This window comes from Pongo abelii, chromosome 8 (genome assembly GCF_028885655.2).
Source record: "Pongo abelii isolate AG06213 chromosome 8, NHGRI_mPonAbe1-v2.0_pri, whole genome shotgun sequence".
Taxonomy (NCBI): domain Eukaryota; kingdom Metazoa; phylum Chordata; class Mammalia; order Primates; family Hominidae; genus Pongo; species Pongo abelii.
Window position 1 is genome coordinate 109,676,379 of NC_071993.2, and position 12,901 is coordinate 109,689,279.

A 12,901-nucleotide genomic window follows, 5' to 3' on the forward strand; every position below is an offset into this window, starting at 1 on the left:
CTTATTGAAAAAAGTTTCATTGTGACTCACTGGCAAAACTACTTTAGTGTATTTAAAAATTCCACACTCAACAATGATATTAAATGTCAAACTCAGTAATTCTGAATCCTTTCTGGAATAAAGCAGAAAATAAATAACAGTAAATCTTGGAATACAAGTAACAGTAAATCTTGGAATTTGACCATATGTATCAATGGGCTTAAACATCTATAAGTCATGAGACTCAACAAATCTAGGAATTTATTCTGAGGAAATAATAATGATGAATGGGCAAAAACATTTAGAGATGTATATTACATAAGTATTTACATATATAATAACATAGAAAGATGTTCATGATCTATTATTAAGTGAACAAGAGGAGACAGGTTCAGTGGCTCACACCCATAATCCCAATTTTGGGAGGCTGAGGCGGGAGGACTGCTTGAGCCCAGGAGTTCAAGGCCAGCCTGGGCAATGTAATGAGACCCTATCTCTACCAAAAAAAAAAAAAAAAAAATTAGCTGGGTGTGGTGGCACATGCCTGCAGTCCTAACTACTCAGGAGCCTGAGGTGGGAAGACTGCTTGAACCCAGGAATTTGAGGCTGCAGTGAGCTATGGATGGTGCCACTGTACTCCAGCCTGGCCGACAGAGTGAAACCCTGTCTCTAAAAAAAATCTATATCTAGATATAGATGATACAAGCTAGTATATCCTCTATGAGCCATCATATTTTTTATTTTAAATATACCCATCATATATATGCATAGAAAAAACTTGATACATTCCTAAATGTGAACAGTGGTATGTCTGACTGGGCATTATAGGTGACTTCTAGTTTCTCAATTGTATTTATTTATACTTCCTAAATTTACTACAATGAGCATATATTACTTTTCCTAATATAAAACAAAAAACATAATAAAAGTTTGTTTTTAAAGAATATGAAACCTTGACACAATATAATATCAGAGTCACCTATAACACATCAAACAAAGCCTGAAGGTTAGAATGAGAACTTTGGGTTCCTAACTTTGAGTTTATTTCTGTGTTTGCAGTGTGGACGTCTTCACGTTAGTGTTCTTGAGAGATACAGTTTATTGCTAATACTAAAAAAACAAAAACAAAAACAAAAAAACCCCACAAGCGCATGCACACAAAAACCAGTGCTGCTTTTTCTGGCAGAAATCTTGACACACTAATATGTGTTTTCAGCCCTTCTAGGCTAGACTACTGTAATTTGCTTGGGCTATACATTAAATTTGTTCAGAAGCTGTAAAATTGTTCATTTGGTAGCAGATGAAATGACTTTTCCATAAAGAGTTGTGAATCAGTAAGACTCATGGGCCGTGAAGTATGCATGCACGCCAGCACAGCCATTCAAACTTGACACCAGGGTCTTATCACAGTACAGTGATGGAAAATAACTCTGGTTTTGCTAAAACCTCTAACCTTTAATGCTCAAACACTTTAAAGTGACTAAGACCAACAAGCTCTCCCTGTTGGCTTAGCCAAAGGTCAGGCATTCTTAGGATTTCCTACAGGGAATGAGCTCTAAGAAGCCCACTACAGTTTATCCAATCAGGTCTTGTCTTTTTTTTCTTTTTTTTTTTTTTTTTTGAGACGGAGTCTCACTCTGTCGCCAGGCTGGAGTGCAATGGCACAATCTCGGCTCACTGTAAACTCCGTCTCCCAAGTTCAAGCCATTCTCCTGCCTCAGTCTCCTGAGTAGCTGGGATAACAGGTGCACGCCACCACACCCAGCTAATTTTTGTATTTTTAGTAGAGACAGGATTTCACCATGTTGGCCAGGATGGTCTCCATGTCCTGACCTCATGATCCGCCCACCTCAGCCTCCCAAAGTGCTGGGATTACAGGCATGAGCCATGGTGCCCAGGACTTGTCTTTTTTTTTTTTTTTTTTTTTTGAGACGGAGTCTTGCTCTGTCGCCCAGGCGAGTGCAGTGGCATGATCTCAGCTCACTGCAAGCTACACCTCCTGGGTTCACACCATTCTCCTGCCTCACCCTCCCAAGTAGCTGGGACTACAGGCACCCGCCACCACGCCCAGCTAATTTTTTGTATTTTTTAGCAGAGACGGGGTTTCACCATGTTAGCCAGGATGGTCTTGATCTCCTGACCTTGTGATCCGCCCACCTCAGCCTCCCAAAGTGCTGGGATTATGGGCGCGAGCCACCGCGCCCGGCCCAGGACTCATCTTTAAACCTCCACGCTGCGAGCACTATCATTCCCTTATCCTTTATGCTTTGCTTGCTTGCCCTTTTCAGGAAAGAGGAAGATTGATGAGACTGGATTTAAAAAGGCGGGTAATTGGCCGGGCAAGGTAGTTCACGCCTGTAATCCTAGCACTTTGGGAGGCCGAGGCAGGCGGATTGCCTGAGCTCAGGAGTTTGAGACCAGCCTGGGCAACAACGGTGAAACCCTGTCTCTACTAAAATACAACAAATTAGCCAGGTGTGGTGGTGTGCACCTGTAGTCCCAGCTACTTGGGAGGCTGAGGCAGGAGAATCGCTTGAACCCAGGAGGCGGAGGTTGCAGTGAGCTGAGATTGCACCACTGCACTCCAGCCTGGGGAACAGAACAAGACTCTATCTCCAAAAAAAAAAAAGGCAGGTAATTTTTTTTTATTTTAAAAATTGATATATATTTGTATTTATTAAGTCTGAAAAGTACACGGTAAAATATTAACCATGGTTTTTCTCAGAGTTTTCTCCTTTATACTTTCTCTGTGTTTTCTACATGCACTACTTTCATAATCAGAGAAGAGAAAGCTATTTTTTAAAAAAGAATAGGCTGGGTGCGGTGGCTCACACCTGTAATCCCAGCACTTTGGGAGGCTGGGGTGGGTGGATCATTGAGGTCAGGAGTTTGAGACCAGCCTGGCCAACATGGCAAAACCCCAGCTCTACAAAAAAATACAAAAATTAGCGGGGCATGGTGGTGTGCGCCTGTAGTCCCAGCTACTAGGGAGGCTGAGGTCCAAGAATCGCTTGAACCTGGGAGGCAGAGGTTGCAGTGAGCCAAGACTGCACTACCACACTCCAGCCTGTGCGACAGAGCAAGACTGTGTCTCAAAAAATAAATAATTTAAAGAAATAAAATAAAAATAAAAAGAATATGGGTACTCAGATCTGCTGGATTTGTCTATATACACACAAACACACACGTGTATATATGTATACATATATTTTAAATTGTAACATAACACGTACAATATGCAGCTGCTGAGGACATGTGCGGGTGGGGAAGGAGGGGCACAGACGGAAGAGGGGTGCATGTGCTGAAAGGTGCTGTGTGGAGGCTGAAGCCCAGCGGGATGCAGATGCTGCACTGGGGTGGCCTGATGAAGTGGGTACTGTGAAGTGTGTCCGCGTACACATTTTAACATTATAACATAAAACGTACCATTTTAGCCATTTTAAAGTGTACAGTTCCATGGCATTAAATACACTCACACTGTGGGCCATTATCCACAGAACTCTTTTCATCTTGCAAAACTGACTCACTGTACCCGTTAAACAATAACTCCCTATTCCCCCTCCCCAGCTCCAGCACCACCATTCTGCGTTCTGTCTCTATGAATCTGACTACTCTAAATACCTCATGAGAATGGAATCTCTTACACATTTTTGAAATCTGGTTATCTTTAGATTGTATAGACTTTTCTCAGAGACAAAACTTGGAAGTGGACAAAACTGTATTTCCCATTTTGTCTTTCACATTGCTATTATCGTCTTCCTGTGTCACACGGCATCTGGAGCCAAGGCAGTGCTCACCTGTGTAGGTGTGATGTGGCTGATGTCTTCAGATGCAAGCTGCTTCAGAAGAGTGGTCTTGCCAGCATTATCCAAGCCCAGGAGAAGTATTCTCACCTCCTGGTCTGGTGCACTTTTCAACTTGCGCAAAATTGAGAGCAAGCCCTTGAACAACCACAAAGGAGACAGATTACTCTGGGGGCACTGAGTTTGATATTACTGGATATCAGAATAACTTCTCCTTGAAAAAAGTTCTTGGTTATGGAGAGCTTATGTTATTATTTTTCATTCTAATGTCACTTATTCCATTTGCTTCCTCTTTCCAAGTTTCGGTAGAAGTGATATAGTAAATTCAGCAACTTAATAAGTAGCAGGGCTTATTTCTGCTCCTCCTATCAATCTAGCTTAGCAGTCACCTCAAATCTCCTGGGAGTGTGAACTCTACCCCATCTGTGTTTCTAAAGCCCTTTATGTACACTTAGAGCAGAACATTCATCATATCAAACTAGATAACTGATGTTTGTATTTTTCTCCTTTACTAAAGTTTCTCATGGTAAGGGCTATACTTGTCCCATAATGGCTGGCACTTATCAAACAGACACTAGATAACACTTGTGGAATTAAATAGAATGACACACCCAAGTTAACACACGATTTTAAGGTGTTATACAAAAATATATTAAAAGGCTATATAAAATTATAGTTGGGCTTCCTGTTAACGATTTTATCTACTTCATCATTTCACATTCCACGCCTGTATCAAAACATCTCATGTACCCTATAAATATATAACACCATGGACCCACAAAAATTAAAAGGAAAAAATTTTTAAAAAAGATTTTATCGCCGGGCACAGTGGCTCACATCTGTAATCCCAGCACTTTGGGAGGCCGAGGTGGGCGGATCACGAGGTCAGGAGATCGAGACCATCCTAGGTAACACGGTGAAACCCTGGCTCTACAAAAAATATAAAAAATTAGCCGGGCGTGGTGGCAGGCGCTTTGTAGTCCCAGCTACTCGAAATGCTGAGGCAGGAGAATTGCTTGAACCTGGGAGGCGGAGGTTGCAGTGAGCCGAGATTGCACACTGCACTCCAGCCTGGGTGACAGAGCAAGACTCCATCTCAAAAAAAAAGATTTTATCTATTTCAGCACATCTTCAAGACTTCTTCATTCAAAATGTTCTACTATTATCTTTCACAAGACCCTACAGGATAGGTGCATGGTATAGATAATCTGTGTTTTTTAGATGAAAAATTTGGTACAACAGAGAAGTTAAGAAATCATAAAAGGCATCCATGAAGCAAAAAAAAAAAAAAAAACACCAAAATTAACCAAGGAATTTTTTACTGTTAATCTAGTATTTCCCTCTGTCACCCAGGCTGGAGTGCAGTGGTGCGATCTCGGCTCAACTGCAACCTCTGTCTCCCGGGTTCAAGCAATTCTCGTGCCTCAGCCTCCAGAGTAGCTGGTATAACAGGCATGTGCCACCATGCCTGGCTAATTTTTATATTTTTAGTAGAGATGGGGTTTCGCCATATTAGCCAGGCTGGTCTCGAACTCCTGGCCTCCAGCGATCTGCCCACCTTGGCCTCTCAAAGTGCTGGGATTACAGGCCATGAGCCACCTCTCCTGGCCATTATTTATTATTTTTTATGGATAGAAATATAAAGCATGTTGCTGGGCATGGTGGCTCACGCCTATAATCCCAGCACTTTGGGAGGCCAAGGCAGGAGGGCTGCTTGAGCCCAGGAGTTCAAGACCAGCCCTGGCAACACAGTGAGACCCTGTCCCTACAAAAAATAAAAAACAAATAAGCCAGGCATGGTGGCGCAGGCCTGTGGTCCCAGCTACTCAGGAAGCTGAGGTGAGAGAATTGCTAGAGCCTGGGAGGCTGAGATTGCAGTGAGCTGTATTTGTGCCACTGCACTCCAGCCTGGGTGACAGAGTGAGACTCTGTCTCAAAAAGAAAAAAAAAAGAAAAAGAAAACAAAGAAAAAAGAAATAAACCATGTTGATTTTTAGTTAAGAACATAAGAACATCTTTTTTTTTTTTTTTTTTTTTTGAGACACAGTCTCACTCTGTCGCCCAGCTGGAGTGCAGTGGCACAATCTCGGCTCACTGCAAGCTCCGCCTCCCGGGTTCATGCCATTCTCCTGCCTCAGCCTCCCGAGTAGCTGGGACTACAGGCGCCCGCCACCTCACCCGGCTAATTTTTTGTATTTTTTAGTAGAGACGGGGTTTCACCGTGTTAGCCAAGATGGTTTCGATCTCCTGACCTCATGATCCGCCTGCCTCGGCCTCCCAAAGTGCTGGGATTACAGGCGTGAGCCACTGCGCCTGGCGCAAGAACATCTTTATAGGAAAGTTATTTGTTCTGTGCTATAGCTGATGATCTTGTTCTAACGACACATGGCTAGAACAAGAGTCAAAGAATCCCAGAGTTTAAAGGGCATATAATTTAATCTCCCAGCCCAAGAAGAAATTCCTTCAAACTGAGTCTTAGAATTATGTAAAATGGTTGTATTTGTTATTCACATGTACCAGGCAATAATTCAAACCAGTTTGTTCACTAAGATCAAAGGATACTTCTGAGAAATAATTCTCAACAACTGCATCTTTGGACAATCATATGCAAATATGCATAATTATTAAGAATTCCTTTCTGCCTCAGAGACTCTTTGTTTACCACTTCTAGTACTGTATTTGTACTGACTTGCTAAGGACCACATTAACCTTTCTATGCCTCAATTTTTTCCAGCAGTAAAATGGAAGGTTTAGTCTAAGCTAGACAAATTCTATGCCAAAGGATTTGGGGGACCGAGATTGAATAGATTGGAAACAAACAAAAGTCTGGCTTTTTAAAAGGCCAGACTTTTTTTTCCTTTTCCTTTTTTTTGGGGGGACAGGGTCTTCCACTGTGGCATAGGCTGGAATGCAGCAGCGTGAACACGGCTAACTGCAGCTTCGACTTCCTGGGCTCAAGCGATCCTCCCACCTCAGCCTCTCCAGTAGCTGGGACTACTGGCTCACACCACCACACCCCGCTAAGTTTTGTATTTTTTGTAGAGATGGGGTTTTGCCATGTTGCCCAGGCTGGTCTCGAACTCCTAAGCTCAAGCGATCCACCCAAAGGCAAGACTTTTTTTTTTTGCTGTTTTATCTCATCTGGTCTTGAATACTTTGACAGCATTCCTTCTTAAAACTATATTTACGAGAAGTCTCCCTGGTTTCTATTAGCTATATTGCAATCACTCATTTATAATATCACCTTCCAGAAAAGTAAAAATTAAAATTCTGAGATCCTTAGGGGACTGGTGACATAAAAAGGCTAAGAAGAGGAAAACCCATTTTACTACTCATCCGGAGTTCCTGATTGTAAGTGAAAAGAAGAGGTCTCATTACCTCTTAAAATAAGTTATAAAACATCTGGAATTTATCAAATTAGTACATTAAATGACATATAGGCAAAGTTCTTCTCATGCATTTTCTGTTAGTGCAGAAATTATGAAGGAAGATCTGTTTCCTATTTAAAAAAAAATTTTTTTTGGCCAGGTGTGGTGGCTCACACCTGTAATCCCAGAACTTTGGGAGGCCGAGGTGGGTGGATCACGAGGTCAGGAGTTCGAGACCAGCCTGGCCAACATGGTGAAATCCCGTATCTACTAAAAATACAAAATTAGCCAGGTATGGTGGCACATGCCTGTAATCCCAGCTACTTGGGAAGCTGAGGCAGGAGAATTGCTTAAACCCAGGAGGTAGAGGTTGCAGTGAGCCAAGATCATGCCTCTGCACTCCAGCCTGGACAACAAAAGTGAAACTCCATCACAAAACAAAAACAAAAAATAAAACCATATATATATATATATATATATATATATTTTTTTTTTTTTTTTTTTTTTTTTTTTTTTTTGAGACAAGGTCTCACTCCTAATGCCAGGCTGGAGTACAGTGGTGAAATCATGGTTCACTACAGCTTCAACCTCCCAGGCTCAGGTGATCCTTCCACCTCAGCCGCCGGAGTAGCTGGGACTATAGATGTGTACAACCACACCCAGCTAATTTTTTGTATTTTTAGTAGAGACAGGGTTTCACTATGTTGCCCAAGCTAGTCTCAAACTCCTGGCCTTAGGCAATCTGGCCTCCCAAAGTGCTGGGATTACAAGAGTGAGCCACTCCACCCGGCCTATAAAATATTTTCAAAGTTTAAAATTAATGTTTCAGGTTTTTCCTCGTGTGTCTCTTTTAAAGAAATTACTAAAAATACTGTTTTTTTTCAGGCAGAGACTTGCTACACACTCATTACATTTGAAATTAAAGAATTAAGAGAAAAACAAGGCCAGGCACAGTGGTTCACACCTGTAATACCAGTGCTTTGGGAGGCCGAGGCAGGAGGATAGCTCAAGGCCAGGAATTCAAGATCAGTCTGGGCAACAAACACGAGACACATATCCCTACCAAAAAAAAAAAAAAAATTATCCAGGTGTGGTGGTGTGCACCTGTGGTTCCAGCTACTCAGGAGGCTGAGACAGAAGGATGGCTTGAGCCCAAGAGTTTGAGGCTGCAGTGAACTATGGTCGGGCTACTGCATTATGGGCTGGGTGACAGACCAAGACCCCGCCTCAAAAAAAAAAAAAAAAAAAAGAGACAAACTAATGTTTATTCACCTTAAAAGGAGAGGAGCAAAGCACAGATAAGAAAGAAAAAGAAATTCTAACTATAAGGCTGAGCGCAGTGGCTCACGCCTGTAATCCCAGCACTTTGGGAGGCTGAGGCTGGCGGATCACTTGAGGCCAGGAGTTTGAGACCAACCTGGCCAACATGGTGAAACCCCGCCTCTACTAAAAATACAAAAAATTGGCCAGGCATGGTGGCGGGCACCTATATTCCCAGCTACTTGGGAGGCTGAGGCAGGAGAATCGCTTGAACCTGCGAGGTGGAGGTTGCAGTGAGCCGAGATCACGCCAGTGTACTCCAGCCTGGGCCACACGGCTAGACTGTCTCAAAAAAAAAAAAAAAAAAAATTCTAACTATAGATAAACTTTATTAACCTAATGTGTAGAATACAGTGCTTCTACATTTCTAATGAGTAATTTTCCTTATTAAGAAATAATAACTTCAGATACTTCACCTTTAAGTGAAATTACAGAGGAATGCAAAGTTCAGCTAATGTTTTCTTCCAGCAAAATGATAAATGGCATTTCAAGCATGGTCTAGGGAAGACAAGTGCAAATATAATACAGCATCATATTAATCCAACTACTGAAGATGGGATCACAGGATTATCAGGGTTTGCTAAATAGGGAAGAGGATATTTATAGAGATCAGGGTTCTGCCTGAAAGGTACAAAGTAAGCTGATTTAAGAGGCTGGATGAAAGAGACCAGAATAAGTCTATTCTGTGCATCTATACATATATGCCCATATTTTATTTTAACTGTCAAATGAAGGGAGACAGCGATTAGAAGTTAAATTTATTATAGGGCTGAGTTTTGCAGTATAAATACAATGACATTAATTTTTAAAGTGCATTTTTTGGCCAAAACATCCATTCACGCAATTATCATTAAACACCCTTAATGTGCCCCAAGTACAACAGTGAGCAAAATAGGCATGATCTCTTTGTAGGATTTATATTCCTGTGACATTAAATAAAACAATTTAAGAAACATGAACTTCAGTTAAAAGTATATTGTGTGTTACCAGCATGTGTGTATACAAGTTATCTACACCCTGGTGGGCAGAAGTGGTCTGACTCAACCACAAAACATTTAAACAAACTTTTCTACAGTCAAATCATGAATAGATGTGCTATGGACTACAGACGTTTTATCTGCCTCAAAATCAGCTTAAACTATTGGCAGAGGCATGGTGGCCTGACCTAAAACAATACAAACTAGGTCATGCAAAGAAACCAGAGTGGTGGAGGGGGAAGGAATGCGTTGGTATATGGAAAATATATGTGGTTGTGAGGACCAGCTAAAATTTAAATTCTGAAATTACGAAGCCAACCGTCAAGTACATACAGTTCCCATTACTAGCTTAAATATAACTGACTTCCATTTGTTTTTACATCTTTCAACTGAACTCCTATCAGCTTAAAGCTCAAAATTGAGAACTTCATCCAAACTGTGTCTTCTTTCTCATCACCCTCTCCTAAATAAATACAAACAATGTTTCCTAAGGAACAAAGTCTGAGCATCTCCTCAGGAAGAGTGGGTTCCCACTTCACCAGAGTCCTAATGAAATGAATGTTATTGGGCTTTAGAATTTCACAGACTTGTATTCAGCTTCTGTGTGTGTGTGTGTATATATATATGTGTGTATCTGTATATATATACATATATGTATGTGTGTGTGTGTTTATATGTATATAACACTGCACACAGTTTCAGCTAGAAAATAGGAACAGGCCAGGTGCGGTGGCTCACGCCTGTAATCCCAGCACTTTGGGAGGCCGAGGCGGGCGGATCACGAGGTCAGGAGATAGAGACCATCCAGGCTAACATGCTGAAACCCCGTCTCTACTAAAAACACACACACACAAAATTAGCCGGGCGTGGTGGCGGGCGCCTATAGTCCCAACTGCTGCGGAGGCTAAGGCAGGAGAATGGCGTGAACCCGGGAGGCGGAGCTTGCAGTGAACTGAGATCACGCCGCTGCACTCCAGTCTGGGTGACAGAGCAAGACTCCATATCAAAAAAAAAAAAGAAAAAAAGAAGAAAACAGGAACAATACTTATATCTCAAGAGATGATTGCTATGAGGATGAAATGAGGTCATGTATGTAAAGCATGACACATAGCAGCCACTGAAAAGACTACCCCCGTGTTTTGTTTATTTTTTTAAAATAATTTTTCACGGGCCATTTTCTAACCAGAAAACATAAATAACTGTTGGGAACAATCTTCAAATGTTGAACATGCTTGAGAACGACCACAAGCTCCATATATGTAGAAAGTGCTCCATAAATAATTACTGAATGAAGGAGTCATATGTTAAATATAAGTGGTTAGTTACATGCTAAAATTACTGTCATTTTAGTATTTTAGTAATTCATCAAGAACCTGGCACTGTAAAGCAGGGGAAAAATAGCTGACTCTAAATGTTCAGAGAAACCCATATTTGGGTTTTTGCCACAGTTACCCAAATTTGAAAAAAAATATGTATTTGTCATAGCTGAAGTTTAAAACAAAAACCAAAAAAAACTTGGGGTTCACGCTTCAGTTGTACAGTTAACCATGGGGGCTCATGGGTTATCAGATGGGATACACTTAAGTCACACCACTGACTAAATTCAGTGTTTCACTTCAAGTTTTAAGAACAGCTCACGCTTCTGGAAATAGAAAAAAAATGTTTTTGGGAAACCAGATAAAGAATCTGGAATAATTTGTCCTAATTTCTTATTGTTCATCTTAGGAAAAAGGAAAAAAGAAAAGCAAAATCTGTTTTCATCATTGAACACAACAGTTGTATACAACAGTGTTGTATAGACACTGTAAATTTGTTCTATACAGTGCTAATTTGCACCTGGAAACAGGGGCAGTGGTTAATTTACTGTGGCCTGTAATTATAAATTAAACAATCATGGAATTACACAGTACACTTAATTGATAAACAAACTGGGAAAAGTTAGCCAACTCTCATGCACTTCTCATCCATAATGACGAATCTCAATTTCTGTTGGTTCGGCAGGCCCTTTTCATTCCAATTCTAGCTATTTTCTGGGTAAATATTTATGTTTGTACTCATTTGTTGAGAAAAACTTTAAAAGGACAGCTCACGTATAAATGATTAAGAAAAAGAAACAGTTGTAAAAATCTGTTTAGCCTGAGGTTAAAAAAAAACTGCAAGTGTAGCAAGTGTGGAATGTGATTGGCAACTTCAGATCAAATAACCCTACTTCTTTAACAATCTGACAATGTAAAATCAATTGAGTTTTTTTTTCCTTTCTAAATCTACTCACTGGATAATCTGACCAAACATACATCTATTTTTTTTTCTTCCTGGGCATCTAGTTTTTTTATTTTTTTATTTTTTTTAACTTCTTAAATCAACAGAAATGGCTCAACATTTCTAAAAGTCAAGAAAGGAACTAGGAAGAGAGGTGGAGCAGTCACTGTAAGCTTGATGACAGGCTCTTTGCAGCCAACTAACCTGCTTTAAGTGGTTCAAAATCAATTTTTCTTTGATAGCTCTAAAATTACTCAATTCCATTTTAACTCCCTCCAACTAACTGTACAGACATTAACAAGAAACAGAGTGTCAACGGTCAGATCTGTCACAACCATAATTTAGAATTTGGGAAAGCTTTAATTAAGGCTGACAGAGAAAAGGCTTGCTCCAGATTGAAGTTCGATCTCCATTTTTAACTTCTCGTTCTTTTCAGTTTGGAGACCTCAAGCTAGGATTAAGATCTTTTGGTCCTGGTATGGTCACATGCAAGAGGAGACTGCAAAAGGTTTCGAAGGAAATTCTAGAGACCGAGCAGCTAATATGCCTCCATCAACATGGAGTAAGTATTGAATGAAAAATCGGTCATCACCAACAATCAGATCCTGCAAAACTCTCAGCAATAACTAAATAATTCGGGATTGAGGAAGCGCACCCGCCACGCAGACACCAAGACGGCGTAAAATCCACCAGGCATCCCTTCCAAGCGGCACCCCTTCCAAGCGGCACCCCTTTGTGTCGTGAGACTTACTCCCCTACCCCCCAGGGGCCCGCACAGCGCGAGAAGGAGGAGAGCTAGGCTACCATCTCCCCTGCTACCGCCAGGGCGACCTCAGAGCCAATGGGGCCGGCCTTCTCTCCGCTTCTGGCCGGGCTCCAGACGAACCCCACTTTACTGCAAAGCCGCGAGACCGATTGATTGCCCGGGAAGTCTAAGCCTGCTAGCGAAAGCTGCTCTCCGCAGTTCCCGGGATCCGCCCTCACTCCTGTCCCCAGAGTAATGATGGAGCCCGGGCTCCGCACCCGGCCAGCCGCGCAGTCTGCCAGCCCCTTCCCCAAGGCTCGGACCCGCTGGAAGCCCCGCCTTCCTCTCCAGGCCCAGGCCTCCCTCCAGGGCCCACCCTCGGGGCTCCCCGCCGACCCCCGAAATCAGTCTAGAACCCAGATAGCAGGCTGAGCGACGTCCCATTCCCTC

General features: G+C 41.8%; 1 protein-coding gene across 3 annotated transcripts in view; it reads right to left on the reverse strand.

The window, feature by feature from the left end:
• ARL3 (ADP ribosylation factor like GTPase 3) overlaps positions 1-12,901 on the reverse strand; it is a 43,730-nt gene that overhangs the window by 30,558 nt on the left and 271 nt on the right. For 2 of the 3 annotated variants that reach the window (XM_009245744.3, NM_001131759.1), the window contains 1 exon segment: positions 3,777-3,920. In XM_009245744.3, coding sequence (XP_009244019.1) covers positions 3,777-3,920 — 144 coding nt within the window. 3 annotated transcript variants of the gene reach the window in all.